The 17,568-nt window shown below is 42.0% G+C and overlaps 1 protein-coding gene across 10 annotated transcripts in view; it reads left to right on the forward strand.

The window, feature by feature from the left end:
• NEK11 (NIMA related kinase 11) overlaps positions 1-17,568 on the forward strand; it is a 117,293-nt gene that overhangs the window by 17,881 nt on the left and 81,844 nt on the right. For 8 of the 10 annotated variants that reach the window (XM_068935595.1, XM_068935596.1, XM_068935598.1 and 5 more), the window contains 2 exons: positions 7,449-7,614; positions 17,076-17,194. In XM_068935595.1, coding sequence (XP_068791696.1) covers positions 7,449-7,614; positions 17,076-17,194 — 285 coding nt within the window. Of the gene's footprint in view, positions 1-7,448; positions 7,615-15,623; positions 15,809-17,075; positions 17,195-17,568 lie in introns of all 10 variants that reach the window. The other 2 variants (XM_068935601.1, XM_068935602.1) reach the window with 2 other exon arrangements.

Below are 17,568 nucleotides of genomic sequence, written 5' to 3' on the forward strand. Positions count from 1 at the left end.
ATCATAATGGAAAAATGTTCAGGTGATTTGATGTTTGATGGAATAACATCTTCAAAGATATAGAGAGTAAACAAATTACTTAGTCTTTGTCACATTCATTTCCAAAAAAACATTTAGATTCATGACATTTAGTTACATTCTTAAACAAGACTAGGCTGGAGAAAATACGATGAAGGCTGATAGTCTTTATCAGATAAAACAGTAGATGGTGATAATGCAACATCTAGCGATACAGTATTTCTAAAAAAGAGATACATACATACAGATGTATTTAGTCTGCAGCCCATAATGTTTTTAATAATTATCCTGAGTAGACACAAATATTTCTTCACTTTAATCACAGTCTATCAATATTTGATTCTGAGCTGAAATGCATGAAGAAGCTATAAACGTAGCTAACTTTTGTTGCATTTCCTTTTAGGAAATAAAATAGTTTGAAAAATATGGCTCTAGAAGGAATATCCTTTCTTTATTGATCAATGGCCGTTCTTATATTTATTTTTAGTCAGTGTAGGTGACTTAAACCAAAATGTGCCAAAGGATTATTAAAAATAAACACATCTGAATATCTGAATAAATAATGTTAATAGCTGCTTTCATACTTACTGGTAATATGGCATGTGGGATGTGGTACAAGTATTCTGCTTTGCTTTGTAATTGTGATTTTTTTACAACACTGGCACATTTCACGTATGCCCCTTTGTATGTGCAAGATTTTGCTCAGTGCAGAAGAAAGCCATATAAGCCCTATTCCTTGGAGCAAATTTGTTTCAAGTGTTCCCTCTCATGAATTTGTCCCAGAAAATATATTCTACCTTTATTTGGGATACTAATAGGAACCATTAATTTTGAAATAACCATAAACTGTTTATATCATGAGCTGAATTGTTCAGTGTTAATTAAGCATCTTGAAAAATGTTTGTAGGTGCTATGATTTTGACTCGCTGACGGAAGTGAAAAATGAATCATTCATTTCACTTGTAAGTTTGTGAAATCTCATCACCGTTCAAAGACATTTAACAGCTATTAAACACCTTAAAATTCTTATTCAGAAACTGAAATACTGATTAACCCGTCTATGGATATTACAGTGCTTATGCAGTGATTGAATTGTTAGTGGTTAACTTAGGGATTGGTGCCCAATGACTGTTGTTTGTGAATGCTCATGAACAACATGAATAGAGTACTCTGGAGGAAACTAAAAAATAATCATGATGGAAATAGCACTGTTCATCTGTTTTTCATTGAAAGTGTGAAAAATAGTGCATCTTTTTGATTTTCCCACAGAAGTTCGGTGATATTCATTTACTGTGAGTATTTCTGTCCTTAACTAAAATCAAATACTCTTTCTAGGTAGAACTGTTTTGTGTATACTGACTTGTTGCATTTTATGCTTTTATTAGCTCCTTCTTTCCCTACCAGGTGCACGAATGTCGTTAAATTATCTGAGCATGTGGATACTTGTGCTCCAGACTTAATGGATAAAATGTAAAAAATGACTGTTTGAACTGGTGATACTAAACTATAAACTGCAGGAAAGCCAGTCATTCACACCGGGCAAAGAAATCTATTAAGATGAATACAAGGGTAACCATACGTCTGGTGGGTAAGGATAAGATGAAAATTACGATGAAACTAGAAGATCAGCCTAAGACAGGGTAATAGATTCTTGATAGGGTCATGTAAAATCAGTATAGTATATTATATATATTATATGTTTCAAATAAATCCTGGATTAGTCAAAGTGTGAATGTGAGATGCCTGAAAGGAAAAGAAGGCAACTAGAAAGCCTGACAGTGGGCGAGTAACTTTACAGGAGGAATAATTCATAAGCACAGTGGAATGACTCGTCAAAGTTGTCCTCTGATGTAAGGTATAGAGAAAGGACAGTTTCAACTGGGGGCAGGTGGGATTATATATCAAAAATTAGATTCCAGTAATGTAATATTTTCAGTATGGAAGCTATCAACACTAATCCAAAATCATGATCTGAGAACTATGCAGTCATCTGTAATGTGAAAATGTCGTTGTGCAATATTTTAGAAAGCCACTGTTTGTAAGAAGCAGTTATGATGGGTGACTTCATCTGTCTGGATGCAGGTGGTGTCCTTGGTAATGAATTTCCTAAACAAACAATTATAATATGGTGGGAGCTGTTGTGCAGGCAGAACTTGTGCATGAAGGTTGCAGTCTAATGTTAATTTCATCGTAGTAGCATCGTAGCTTCTCCATTTGCCATTTAAGGAATAGTATTTGAGAAATCACTAATTAAGTAGGCACTCCTTTCATTGTTTATTGCCGGTTACAGACCCCACTATAAAGTGCTACATTTATTTGGAGTTGCATATGGTCCTTGTACTGAAGAGTTATCCGTGTATAAAGATAGTTCTACAAAGGACAGAGTGGATAGAAATGCAATACACAACTGTGAGTTATGCTACAGCTCTCTATATTGTAGTCAGTGCCATTCAGAAGTATAAAATATATGATATGATGAGTTCCTGGCTTTGTACACTGATTACCTGCTAACAGGTCTTGCTAATATCAGGGTGGAATTAACTGAAAAAAGCATGTGTGAGATGAATTTTTTATTTAAGTAAACCCTTCAGATTTTGGTCATATGTTCCTAGAGCACACACTGTCTGTGATAGCTTATTAAAAATTCCTATTCTTGACGTTAAAAGAGTTTTATTCATTTTACTTAATTATCAGCAAGCAAATGTACCTACTCGATAATTCATGTTGCAGTTTTCTCAGTAAACAGAGTGCCTTTTGAGATAGGCTGTCATCTTAACTTTTAAAAATTGCATCTGATCCAATAAACCAAATTATATAATAATAAAACATGCCATCAATGTAAACAAATACCAGATGGGTTGTAAAATATTTAATTTTAGATTAGTGCAAATAGACTGAGATAAACACTGCTGTGGCATATTGTCAGTCACTACTAAAGCTCAAAAAAGTATTCCCACTGGGTGGCCATATCCTTGAGGACTCCACCTTTGCATTTATTTTTTCTTTTTTTAAGTCTTGCTGTGCTTCTGCCTATTTGCTCCACACTATTGCACTTTCAGACACGGTGTGCTGGCCTGGCTGCATTTCAAAGCATGACAAGGCAAGCCAGGAGGGGTTTTGCTGACAAAAAACTTTACGGCATTCCCAGGGAAATTGCTTGAGCCCACCAAGGCATGGGGGCTACTGAGGCAGGACGTCTATCTATCTTCTGTGTTTTGGGCAGTGGGCTTCTCTCTGGCATTCTTTTCCCACCTCGGGGGCATCGCTGCTGTAAGCTATACCAAAGAGAGACAGCTTCCTCCAGAATGAGGGTAAATAAGGACAGCCGGTGCTTTTTGTTCTTAAGATGGTAATGCACTCACTACAAGACTCTCTCAGTTGCAGTCCATTCTCGATTGAGTTTGAAGTGTCTGCACGATTAAATTGCAAGACTAGGGTTTTTTCCACAGAATTAAAATGCAGAGGCTAATATTATGCACTGAACTTTAAGATATATCTGCCAGCCCTTCCAGAGCAAAGTTTTCCAGTTGATGTGTAATTACATATCTAATGTACATATGCATCTGTATTCTGAATTAAGTGAAACATATAATAGTAAATAAATTTAAAATAGTACATCTATTTTAGCATTGCGTCAAAAGGAGTAGTTCTAACTGTTGTATTTAGGGGAAATCCACATTTTAGTTATCTTAACCTGTTTTTCTATACACTCCTCCCAAATCTATGATTTGTAAATCCCTGGAAATAGCTTTGGACCTTTTAATCCTCCTTGAAGCCTGAGGCTTAGTGGTAGAAAATTTAGGGGCAGGTTCTATGAAAATCGTAAACTTCAGATGACCTGTATATTCCAGGAGGGGTCGCAACCAAATCTTAACAAGAGAGTCTGTTATCCCCGATATTCAGAATGTACGTGCATATCACACGCTTTGAAAGCATTTTTTAAATACTTTGAGTAACCTAAGTACGTATTTTTAAACCATTCAATGCATGAAGATTTTCATCACGTGATTCACAAGTACTATAGCTCAATTATGAGCGCTGATAACTTACTCTTCATTATAATACAACCTTAAAATGTAGGTTGTATCATGTGAAAAGAAACACTTTGTCTCCTTCAGATTATAATGTTGTTTTTTTCATAGAGAGAAAATGTATGCAGGATTGTTTGGCTAAGACAAGTTTGTTTGCTTTCTTGTGATTGGTAACACTGTTTTTTTAATAGGCAGAAAGACTATCAGCTCATGGGTAGATCAACTGGGATGCCAAGTCTGAGACATCCGAGAGTCTCTTAATCACAGAAAGTACCAATTTTTGCTGCCTGTTAGGGTAGAAGTTCATTGTGTAAATACTGAAATGGAGTAGAGTGAATTTATGCGTGAGTGTGTGCTTAAGGTATTGAAAAATACAGCCAATCTGTTTAGGCGAAATTTTGACTGAAGTGTACTTTATGTAAAAAAAATCAACTGAAAAGCTGATTTCTTTTTTGGTCAAAAGTGGTTTTTCTGAAGTTATCAGAAAAGAATTGGCTTTAGATCTGGAGACTGTTGTTCATTTTCTCTGTGAAACTTCTGAGACCCTGAGATAACATTTCTGACATTTCAATATATTCATCAATGACCTGGAGGAAGGGACAGAGTGCACCCTCAGCAAGTTTGCTGATGATCCTAAACTGGGCGGAGTGGCTGACACACCAGAAGGCTGTGCTGCCATTCAGAGGGACCTGGACAGGCTGGAGAGGTGGGCGGAGAGGAACCTCCTGAAGTTCAACAGGGGCAAGTGCAAGGTCCTGCACCTGGGGAGGAATAACCCCATGCACCAGTACAGGCTGGGGGCTGACCTGCTGGAAAGCAGCTCTGCAGAGAAGGGCCTGGGAGCGCTGGTGGACAACAAGTTAAACATGAGCCAGCAGTGTGCCCTTGTGGCCAAGAAGGCCAATGGTCTCCTGGGCTGCATCAGGCAGAGTGTTGCCAGCAGGTGGAGGGAGGTGATCCTGCCCCTCTACTCAGCCCTGGTGAGGCCTCACCTGGAGTACTGTGTCCAGTTCTGGGCTCCCCAGTACAAGAGAGACATGGCACTCCTGGAGAGAGTCCAGCGGAGGGCTGCCAAGATGATTAGAGGGCTGGAGCACCTCTCCTATGAAGAAAGACTGCAAGAGCTGGGCCTGTTCAGCCTGGAGAAGAGAAGACTGAGAGGGGATCTCATCAACGTGTACAAGTATCTGAAGGGTGAGTGTCAAGAGGATGAGGCCAGCCTCTTCCCCGTGGTGCCCAGCGAGAGGACAAGAGGCAATGGGCAGAAACTGAACCACAGGCAGTTCCATCTGAACCTGAGGAAAATCTTCTTTGCTGTGAGGGTGACAGAGCACTGGACCAGGTTGCCCAGAGAGGTGGTGGAGTCTCCTTTGCTGGAGATGTTCAAAACCCGTCTGGACGCGATCCTGTGCAACGTGCTGTAGGTGACCCTGCTTGAGCAGGGAGGTTGGACTAGATGATCTCCAGAGGTACCTTCCAACCTAAACGATTCTGTGATTCTGTGACAATACAGAGTTTTTAAGTATGTATTGTAAAGTGTATTTACTAAAGTAGATATAACAAGCTTTGCAGAAAGTATGAGCTCCCATTGTCTCTTTCATATGAAACATGATAAAATCAAACTTTATCCACAGAGACAGTACATGTATTTACCAGTGGCATACAATTATACTTAATCTTGATTGCATTACAAAAGTTTACTTTCTAGAGTTCCACTTCTGGATATGTATTAAGTTTGTGTAGCAGAGAGCCAACACCTTATTTACAAAAGTACATTTTCTTGATTTGTTCTTCTGGGAATGAATTTTAATAAGAAAAACACCTGTCTTGTTATCTGACAGCTGTTGACAGCATCAAAATCACTGAGTGACTAAGATGACAAGCTGTCCCTACATTTCAGGTTTTTACTGATGTCTTTGGTATATAAGAAACTCGTATTGAGTGATATTTAACAAGGACTCATTCTGTTTGTCAGTTCTGTGACATGATCTATATGAAGGAGGAATAATGTCCCCGTGTCAGCTGAAGATGAGAAGATTGCATTAGATATTAGCAGTCTTAATAGTATGAACCTTGTCTGTAGAGAGGCAGACAAATCAACTGGCATTTTTTTCATCACACTGCGAGATGGGGATTAGGCAAGTTTATGTAAAAATTCATGCACTGTTACTCAGTAACTGATGGTTGAGATTTAGAAAGAAATTTTTGTGTGAAGAATTACAGCTTTTTTTCCTTAGATCAAGTGAATTACTACAGATTTATTACTGTAGTGTTTAACTACTGTGGCTTTACAACTGTGCAATATTGAATGGAAGATTATTAAAAGCACTATGAAGACATCGTTTCAGTGTGGAATTTACCTTTCATGTATTCAAAAGCTATTGGATATTCATCATTTTGTTTCAGTGAAGTACCTGCAATATTCTCCAAGAGGCTCAAATGGCTCCTTCAGATGTGGACCAATGATGCACTCTTTAGCAGATGGTTAAAGTATACGGAAACAATATGTCTTTTTGTGATGTATGCCTTGTTTTATAAAACATTTCAATAAGATGATCTCAGCAGAAAATGCTTCTTTATACTGCCCTGCGTTAAGCTGTTTTCCAGGACAGGTTGACAGTAAACTCTCTGACTCCAAGCACTTTGTACAGCTGAGTCTGAAACACAAATTCTGCTATGGCACATTCACATGCTTAACTTGAAGAACAAGAAAAAAAAATCCCCTTAATCTTTTCAGCCTTAGGAGTTTTACAGCCACCCAAAACAAACGTTAGCCCCTGAAAATTTAGAGTTCTTTGAAAGACTCGAGTTAGTTTTCAATCACAATGCTCGAATCCAGATTTGTAATTTTCACTTTGATGCTCAGATGAAAGGCAGACCAACCCTCAGAAGAAAAATCATTGTCCTGGTTTTATAATCAGGCAAACAATCACAGAAATACTAGCTTTTGTTTAATTTTTCTCATGCCCCCATGGAGACTCTTTGACAGAAGCAGCAAAACCAAATTGTTTCTCTGACTCCTTACTTATACATGAACATATGCTCTGGGTGGGTCTCAAATCACATGCATTTGATTTTTCAGTTATGTTTATTGTTATACAGGAAACCATAGTAGTGAAGACATGTCATGAAGAAAACAGTGTGGTAGGGAATTAGAAAAATAATACTTTTTAAAATAATATTTTTTTAACTGTTGCTTAATCACTATGGTGACTGACTTATTTGCATTTTAATGTATTCTCTTTGTTTACCTACAGTTGCCTCATTGTTTCCTGTTGCCAAATGCTTAGTTAATATTTTTTTTTTGCATTTTAAGGAATTATGAGTGGATTATGAGCATTATATGATTTTGTATTTTTCCATTTTTATTAATGTGAGGATTTTTTTTTTTTCCTCTAGAAAGGTTCTGAAGGAAATCTCTGTTGGAAATCTAAAACCAAATGAAACAGTTGAAGCAAATCTAGAGGCACAACTGCTCTCCAAATTAGACCATCCAGCCATTGTCAAATTTTATGCAAGCTTTGTGGAGCAAGATAGTTTCTGCATTATCACTGAATATTGTGAGGTGAGACTTGTATATTGCTTTGAAGGAATTTGACAGAACGTGTATGCTAAAACAGGGTTTTAACAGAAACCTAGATCAGATGTTTAATGTATTAGTTTGAATTTTATTCTTAACTTATTTATTACTTGTGATATCACCTGTTATTGTTAGCCATATTTCAAATAAGCAATATTACTTACTTGAGTGAGCAAATCAGAGAAGGAGAAACAGGTAATAATAAATGCAAATTCATTTAATTCACTATTGTCAATATTACAAGAAAGACTAAATGCAGACACATTACCACATCTGTGGATTAATTCAGAAAGTCTGTACCACATATGTACAACTGTTCCGTCTGAACATGAGGAAAAACTTCTTTCCTATGAGGGTGACTGAGCACTGGACCAGGTTGCCCAGAGAGATTGTGGAGTCTCCTTCCTTGGAGATATTCAAAAGCTGTTTGGACACAATCCTGTGCACTGTGCTGTAGGTGACCCTGCTTGAGCAGGGGTGTTGGACTAGATGATCTCCAGAGGTCCTTTCCAACCTCAGCCATTCTTTGATTCTGTGAAATAAGAGAGGATGAAATTGGGAGTATGGGGGCACTGTGTGAAACTTGGTGTAAATGAGGAAGGGAAAACTCTCTTGTTCTTGGAGGTAATTACAAGAAGCTGAAGCCTGATCATATGGACAATGAGTCTGCTAACAGCCTTGGCTTTGTTAGCAGAAGTGGAGAATGCCATATGACTCAAAGATCAGACTGTAGAGGATGTAAAAAATATTAAAGCTATAGTATAGTTACCAGATTTTGAACTACAACGTTTGATTAAAAAAAAATTGATGAAATCTCTCTGAAGGCTTTAGAATAAAAATTTAAACATATTTAAGCCAACTTTTTAAGAGTTTACATAAAATAAAGGCCTATTTTTGAGTTAAATATAGATATGCTGTTTTAAAAAAAATCTATTATACATGCAATGATCTTCTCATGAAACTGTGAAGCAGACTTCAGTTGTGCTCTGCTGTAGATTTGAAACACTTTGAACGCTAATAACCTGGAACTTGTGGGTTACCTGCCCATCACAGATCTTGTATGAGCTAATCACATTACTTTAAGCATTCACCTTTGGTGTGAGTAAATAATGGAGTATAATTCCTACCAGTCAGTTCCTCCTTAGAAGCCTACTTTGGTGACAGCTAAATGCACATTTATGGCTGGGATTTTTTTTTTTTTTAGATGTTAGATTTTTTTGTGCAATGTGAACATTTGTCAATATATGATTTTAACACCCTTGCAGAAGCTCTTTGCATCTTTCTCTGAATGTTTGACAGCAAGGGCTTGATGGAAACTTAATACTCTCTGTGGATGCCTAAAGTTTAGAACTGAAGTATTATCCTAATAGCCCAGATTCTTTTCAATAAGACTCATTTTCCTGTAGCAGTGGTAGAAGAAGACCAGTTGGTCTTATAGGCATAAAGGAGCCCTCTTTCAGCTTTATTGTAGAGTCTCACTAGTGGCTTTCGTCCACAGGTCTTACCCTCCTCCTCCCAATCTGGAATAAAGGGATTGACAAAGAAAAAAGGGTGTGATAAGGCCTTTCTTGCACTGTGGTAGTCACAAGCTGCTGTAACACCCCTTGAAGCCTCTTTTAATCAGGGCAACATAAACTATCCTTCATGAAAACGCATGAAACTTCAGAGCGCAGCCAACAGAGGCAGCGAACAGACGCAGCAGTTTGCGCAGCAGTGTCTGGGCTCTGCCTGGGCCTTTCTTGGAAGTTGTGGAGACTTTCTGGGGACCCCCGAGGAACTAGACAGTGCTTGCTGCTAGCAGGAAGGGAGAGCTAGGCAAGGACTCCTGCAGGGGACCTTGACTTAACTTCTCCTGGGAAGTTCTAGCTAGGTGGGGCTGCTGCTAACAAGCTCTCTGGGCTGCCCTGGTCAGAGGGAGTTGGGGCTTTTGTTTCAGGTGGCTCCTGATTGGGTGGGTCAAGCACCCTTGTGAGTCACTGCTAGGCAGAGGCCTATATAAGAGCCAGGCCTAGAGCCCAGCTCCCAGAGTGCAGCCAACAGACGCAGCGAACAGACACAGCAGTTCGCGCAGAAGGCAAAGAAGGCACCTCTCCATTTTGCACAGTGGTGTGTCCTTCCCCGGGGCATGGTGATGACACGCCGCAGAGCACGTTCCCCAGTGGCTGCTGGAGGTGCTGCATCAGCTGTGTCTGAGGCTTCAACCCAGACAGACCCTCGGACAGCAGATGCAGCTCTGCAGGTGTCAGGCTGCAGGGAGTGCCTGGGGCCTCTCCGTGATGCCTGGGCTGACAGTCAGCTCTCCTGTGTGAGGTGTGCTGTGGTTGACCAGTTGTGTCACCAGATCAAGGAGTTACGGGAGGAGGTTAGTAGGCTGCGTAGCATCCGAGAGGATGAGCGGGAGATTGACAGGGCGTTCTCAGAGACTGTTCAGCTCCGGGAGTCCCCTACCCCCACTGCAGCGGAGTTGTCGGAGGGCTCAGCACCGTGTGTAAAGGTGCATCATAACGCTGTTGAAGAGGGCTGGAAGCTGGTGACCTCTCGTAGAAGGAGAAAGGCTCTTGCTCCTCCTCAAGACTTACCCTTGAAGAACAAGTTTAGTGCCCTCCAAGCCGAGGAGGAGCTGGGCATGGCTCCAAAGGAGGCAACTGGCCTGGCAGACCCTGTGCCGTGCAGGAACCCCCGGAAGAAACGGCGAGTGATTGTTGTGGGTGACTCCCTGCTGCAGGGGACAGAGGCACCTATCTGCCGACCTGGCCTCTTGTCCAGAGAGGTTTGCTGCCTGCCAGGGGCTCGAATAAGAGATGTCATGGAAAGACTGCCAAGGCTTGTCCATGCATCAGACTACTACCCTCTGCTGCTCTTCCATGTGGGCGCTAACGACATGAAAGGCAAATTGGAAGCCATCAAACGGGACTTCAGAGCTCTGGGAATGGTGGTGAAGGGTCTGGGAGCCCAGGTGGTTTTCTCCTCAATCTTGCCTGGGAGGGGAAAGGACAGGAGGAGGAGTAGACGAGTTTTCCAAGTGAACAACTGGCTGCGCCGCTGGTGTTGGCAACAGGGCTTTGGTTTCTATGACCATGGGACCCTGTTTGAAGATCAACAGCTGATGGGGAGCGATGGGATCCACCTTACCAAGCAGGGCACACGCGTCTTTGCCAACAGATTGGCCAGCCTGGTAAGGAGGGCTTTAAACTAGGCAAGATGGGGGAAGGGGAGTGGTATAGTGGCAGGAGAGTCAGTAAAACACCGCTCAAGTCAGGATGCCTCCAGCAGGTGCATACAGCCAGGGGAGACAGCATGCAACATGGCTATGGAGGCTTCTCTTGCACCTCTCCTGGGAAGCTTGCATGCTTGACTGGCTCTCTGAAATGCCTGTATAGCAATGCACGCAGCATGGGGAATAAACAGGAAGAGTTAGAGATCTGTGTGCGGTCGCAGGGCCATGATCTCATTGCAGTGACAGAGACATGGTGGGATAGTTCACATGACTGGGATGCTGTCATGGATGGCTACGTGCTTTTTAGGAAAGACAGGCCAGGAAGGTGAGGTGGTGGAGTTGCCCTTTATGTGAGGGAGCAACTAGAATGTATGGAGCTCTGCCTCGGGGTGGATGAAGAGCAAGCTGAGAGCCTATGGGTAAGGATTAAAGGGCAGGGTAACATGGGTGACACTGTTGTGGGGGTTTACTACAGGCCACCTGATCAGGAGGAAGTCGTCGATGAGGCCTTCTACCGACAGCTGGAAGCAGCCTCACGATCACAGGCCCTAGTTCTCATGGGAGACTTCAACCACCCTGACATGTGTTGGCAAGACAGCACAGCTAGGCACAAACAGTCAAAGAGGTTCCTGCAGAGGATTGATGATAATTTCTTGAGCCAGGTGGTGGAGATGCCAACAAGGAGAGGTGCAATGCTAGACCTTGTACTAACGAACAAAGAAGGTCTAGTTGGAGAGGTGAAGGTTGGAGGCAGCCTTGGCTGCAGTGACCATGAAATGGTGGAGTTGAGGATCCTGTGAGGAGGGAGCAGGGCAATGCGTAGGATTGCAACGCTGGACTTCAGGAGAGCTGACTTTGGCCTCTTCAGGGACCTACTTAGGGGAATCTCATGGGGTAGGACCCTAGAAGGAAGGGGGGTCCAAGAGAGCTGGTTAATATTCAAGCATCACCTCCTCCAGGCTCAGGATCAGTGCATCCCTCTGAGGAAGAAGTCCAGCAAAGCGGGCAGGAGACCTGCATGGATGAGCAAGGAACTCCTGGCCAAACTCCAACAGAAGAAGGAAGTCTACAGAATGTGGCAAAGGGGACAGGCCACTTGGGAGGAATACAGGGACGTTGTCAGAGTGTGCAGGGATGTGAGGAGGAAGGCTAAGGCCCAGTTGGAATTAAATCTGGCAAGGGATGTCAAGGACAACAAGAAAGGCTTCTTCAAATACATCAATAGCAAAAGGAAGCCTAGGGAAAACGTGGGCCCGCTGCTGAAAGGGGCGGGTGCCCTGGTGACAAAGGCTACAGAGAAGGCAGAGTTATTGAATGCCTTCTTTGCTTCAGTCTTCACTGCTAAGGCCAGTCCTCAGGAATTCCAGACCTTGGGGACAAGAGAGGAAGGCCGGAGAAAGGAAGACTCTCCCTTGGTGGAGGAGGATCAGGTTAGAGATCTTTTGTCCAAACTTGACATCCATAAATCCATGGGCCCCGATGGGATGCACCCACGAGTGCTGAGGGAGCTGGCGGATGTCATCGCTAGGCCACTCTCCATCATCTTGGAAAGGTCCTGGAGATCAGGAGAGGTGCCTGAGGACTGGAAGAAAGCCAATGTCACGCCAGTCTTCAAAAAGGGCAAGAAGGAGGACCCAGGAAACTAGAGGCCTGTCAGCCTCTCCTCCATCCCTGGAAAGGTGATGGAACAGCTCCTCCTGGAGGTCATCACTAAGCATCTGGAGGACAAGAAGGGGATCAGGAGTAGTCAGCATGGATTCACCATGAAATCATGCTTGACCAATCTGATAGCCTTCTCTGACGGAATGACTGGCTGGGTAGATGAGGGCAGAGCAGTGGATGTTGTCTCCCTGGACTTGAGCAAGGCTTTGGACACTGTCTCCCATCACATCGTCCTAGGTAAGCTCAGGAGGTGTGGGCTAGACGAGTGGATGGTGAGGTGGATTGAGAACTGGCTGGATGTCCAAGCTCAGAGGGTTGTGGTGAATGGCGCAGAGTCTAGTTGGAGGCCTGTAGCTAGTGGTGTCCCCCAGGGGTCAGTCCTGGGCCCAGTCTTGTTCAATATATTCCTCAGTGACCTGGAGGAAGGCACAGAGTGCACCCTCAGCAAGTTTGCTAAACTGGGCGGAGTGGCTGACACACCAGAAGACTGTGCTGCCATTCAGAGGGACCTGGACAGGCTGGAGAGGTGGGCAGAGAGGAACCTCCTGAAGTTCAACAAAGGCAAGTGCAAGGTCCTGCACCTGGGGAGGAATAACCCCATGCACCAGTACAGGCTGGGGGCTGACCTGCTGGAAAGTAGCTCTGCAGAGAAGGGCCTGGGAGTGCTGGTGGACAACAAGTTAAACATGAGCCAGCAGTGTGCCCTTGTGGCCAAGAAGGCCAATGGTATGCTGGGCTGCATCAGGCAGAGTGTTGCCAGCAGGTGGAAGGAGGTGATCCTGCCCCTCTACTCAGCCCTGGTGAGGCCTCACCTGGAGTACTGTGTCCAGTTCTGGGCTCCCCAGTACAAGAGAGACACGGCACTCCTGGAGAGAGTCCAGCGGAGGGCTACCAAGATGATTAGAGGGCTGGAGCACCTCTCCTATGAAGAAAGACTGCAAGAGCTGGGCCTGTTCAGCCTGGAGAAGAGAAGACTGAGAGGGGATCTCATCAACGTGTACAAGTATCTGAAGGGTGAGTGTCAAGAGGATGAGGCCAGCCTCTTCCCCGTGGTGCCCAGCGAGAGGACAAGAGGCAATGGGCAGAAACTGAACCACAGGCAGTTCCATCTGAACCTGAGGAAAAACTTCTTTGCTGTGAGGGTGACAGAGCACTGGACCAGGTTGCCCAGAGAGGTGGTGGAGTCTCCTTTGCTGGAGATGTTCAAAACCCGCCTGGACGCGATCCTGTGCAACGTGCTGTAGGTGACCCTGCTTGAGCAGGGAGGTTGGACTAGATGATCTCCAGAGGTACCTTCCAACCTAAACGATTCTGTAATTCTGTGAAAACATCCCAATGTACAGTTTGTCCAGCAACCGGGTGCTATACACTCAAACACACTTCTGAGTCCTAGGACCCGCTTCTGACCCTTTCCAAAAGGACAGAATATATGTAGCATCATTGCATTTGAGCAATTACAATGTATTTAGTCAAATATTCAGAGAAAGAAAATAGAAAGCAAGGTTTTGTATAATGTTATAAGGCTTCTTTTCTATTTCAGAGTGAATACTTCCAGAAGGTGGTATTTTGTATTTGCTTATCTATAGCACATCTTTTTAAGTGGTGGGATTCAGATCTCTTTTTTTTTTTCCTAAAAAGATATCTATTTAAATCTTGCATAAACTGAGAATGAGAAAAATGTGTTGCTACCCCATGCTTTTTGGAAATCTAGTATATCCAGTTTCTCATGCACAGAACAATTACCACACTTTGCAGTAATTGGTACTCTTGTGGGCAGACTCAAAATAAAGAATAAACATTAAGTTGGCATGGAAACAGAACTACCCTCTTACCCTCATTCTGTTTTCTCCAAAGAACCGTGGCTTTTTCATTCACTCTTACATAAGCAGTGTAGAGAGAGCAAGTCTGCTCGGTGCAGCTGCCCAGTGCTGCACCTGTCCTGTGAACAAAGGAGAACATGTATCTCCATTGTTCAGCTTGGCATCTATAACCAAATTCTCTCCAAATTCTAGAAAGGAAGTACATGCATTCTGTTTTGATCTCATTGAGCTGCTTTGACAGTTGTCCTGATTCAAAAACTTGCAGGCAATATAAGCATTGTCACCTAAGTCAGTTTTCAAGCTAAAATGCCTTCATGAACCTTGGATTTCGTGTTGCAACACGAAATGCAGTTTAAAAAAATTAAAACAAAATAGTTCCTCTAAATGTTATATCGTTTTAATACATCGTAAAATAGAACTGTTTGCATTTTCTTCCAAATTATTTCTATCTCTTCAGTGTAGTCTCAGCTGTGATGTGAGTATACATATGCTAAGACAATCTGAAGAAAAGGAATAGCAATGAATGCCTACTCACATTTTCAGTAATAAAACCTAAGCATTTGAATCCTATTTTAAATAAGTTACTGGTGTATTTGATGCTCTTGACATTTAAATGGACACTGCAGACTGCAGGTTGGAAACTTCCTTTGTGCTTCATTTGTTCACTTACATATGAACTTCATTATCCTGACCTTCCAAAATGCAGACTTGGGTTACTAAGATTCTTTGGAGTTTCGTGGCAGTGGTATTACAGTAATCTTTTATGATGCATTTTTTTAAACACAAAATGAAGATTAAATTAATTGGAGGACATTGAGAGCAATCTTCTCTGCTTGAAGGTAAAAAGCCATATAGTTACTTCAGGGCACATACAGTAGTTTATTCTGCTGCTTTTGTTCTTCTTAGACCTTGCAAGGGAAATCTCCCCCGACCTAACAGAGTACCCACCAGGCCCAACTCTGTAGCTGCTCTGCATTTTTTGTGGCAATGTATGATTGTGAGAGAGGATGCATTGGAACAGGAGAAATAGTGATTGGAGCCTGCTGTACTTCAGCTATCCTTAGCTGGATAGTACATAGTCGCTTGGGGATGCCAGCCAGCTGGCACGTGTTGGAGCAGGCCCTGAGTCTTGGGGTGTTGCTGCTGTTGGCTACTGATGATCCTGCGCAGCAGTCTGGAGTAAGTGAGTCATTCTTGTCAAGGTGTGTGGCTAGGCTCAGGCATAGCCCATCTGGTTGCCGTGCAGTGGGGTACCCAGCAAGACATTTTCTTTTCCTTCCTCTGCTATATTGCAGGCCACCATGGGGAAGCTGTTGAACAGTTGGAGTTGCAAAGGGGAGGCAGCTGTTCAGTGCTCCAAGTTCCCAGAAGAGCTTCTCTGTGGACTGCAGGAGGGAGGCAGATGGAGGATTGAAGCCATATTCCCCTCCCTAGTGAATGAGCTGATTCAGACATTTCAATTTGAAGCTTGCAGGACATGGTCAGGGAATGCATTTTTTTATATTTGATAAAATGTATTTTATTTTTTAACAAAATCACTCTTGAATATTGCAACTTAGAACCTCAGGGGCCAAAAAAATTACTGTAGACCAAATCCATGTCCAAGTATGGGGCAGAAATGCATGGAACTGCAAGGACAGAACCTGCTTAGTTTGTAAAAAGGGTGGTTGCGGTTTAGAGCGCTGTGAGTTTGGGAACAGAACAAGGAATGGTGAAGAATCTGTAAAACGCTAAGAGTCAACAGTGCAGATAAAGGAGGGGTTGATGAAGGGAAATGACATATTCAAATAGAATTCATATAACTAGTGATCTGTTTTCTGTACTCTTATCGCAGTGCTAGAGGTTAAACAATTTTCTTGTATATGGCACACAAAATTTCTAATTTTATGCAGAATGTATAGTGTAAAAGTAATGATTTATGGAGACTAAGCTGTCCTGATGTAAGGTCATTAATCACTTAGAGTATAATAGGAATCACAGTCCCTTTGCTCTGGGGTTAGTTGCCTCAACTCAGTGCTTTCCACTAAGGTGTTTTCTTGCAGACAAAATCCATTTATTTTGTGAACTAAATGAACAGCAAGATGACAACCATCTCTATTTTTTAGAAAAGTAATAATCTTTGATTCTGATATGCATATTTCTAGATAATTAATGATAGTTTATCTTGACTGTGCATCATTTGACTTAAGTAAGTGGAAATGGTTTCCCAGATTTACAAACTATTTTTCAGACCAAGGGGGAGATCTATTTTACTTAACTTAAATGCCTACAGAGGAACTAGTCAATGTACGCCCTCATCGTTAGCCTTTGTTAAGAAACAATATTTCTACAAAATGATCCGTCTCTTCCTAAAATAGACACCTAAATGAAAGAGATAAATCACACTTCACAAGTGCCTGTTCCTTTGCATTAACTATAAAGGGCATTTCAGGTGACTAGCTCAGATATAGATGTCTAAGTTGGGTGACATGAAGGGAGAACAGCTGAAAACTTCAGTGATTTTGTGTACCTCTAAGAGAAAACCTAACTAATTCTGTGTAGCCAGACTGCTTGATCTCATTTTGATCTTCAGCTCTATCTGCTTTTGGTGCTTGTGAGAGTTCAGAATTCATGCGCATGTATTAATTTTACAGAATATGTGATATGAAGCCTGAAAGTCTAGGAAAATGGTGTCCTATATTTTAGTGAAGGAGAAGACATTTTAAAAACTTGCTTTAAATGTACAAATCTGTTTTGGTATTTTTCAGGGTGGAGATCTAGACTTTAAAATACAAGAGTACAAAGAGTCTGGGAAAATATTCACTCAACGACAAATAACAGAATGGTTTATACAGTTGTTACTCGGAGTCAACTATATGCATGAAAGGTACAGTCATTTACTTTAATATTAAAGCATTTAGCTTGGAAGGGGAGTGAGTAGATTTATACTTACTAGATATTCAAATAGAAATGAAACCATGTTGATCATTTTCTATTGATATAAAATCCAGTTCACCAACCTGGAAGCATGTCGTAGGCTAAAATATTATTATATCCTGCAAGAACATTCCCCTGTTTAAGGTGTATGTAAAGCCCCCTTTTAGCAGTGCAATAGTAGATTTCAGCGTTAGACATACTTTGTTTGAGATCAAAGTGAAAATTTTGGTACATATTGGAGAGAGAGGGAAAAAAAGAAAATATAGTATGATAGTTCAATATTGTTAGATTAAAATGGATTAAAAGGTTAACATAAAGTCACCT

This window comes from Struthio camelus, chromosome 2 (assembly GCF_040807025.1).
Source record: "Struthio camelus isolate bStrCam1 chromosome 2, bStrCam1.hap1, whole genome shotgun sequence".
NCBI lineage: Eukaryota > Metazoa > Chordata > Aves > Struthioniformes > Struthionidae > Struthio > Struthio camelus.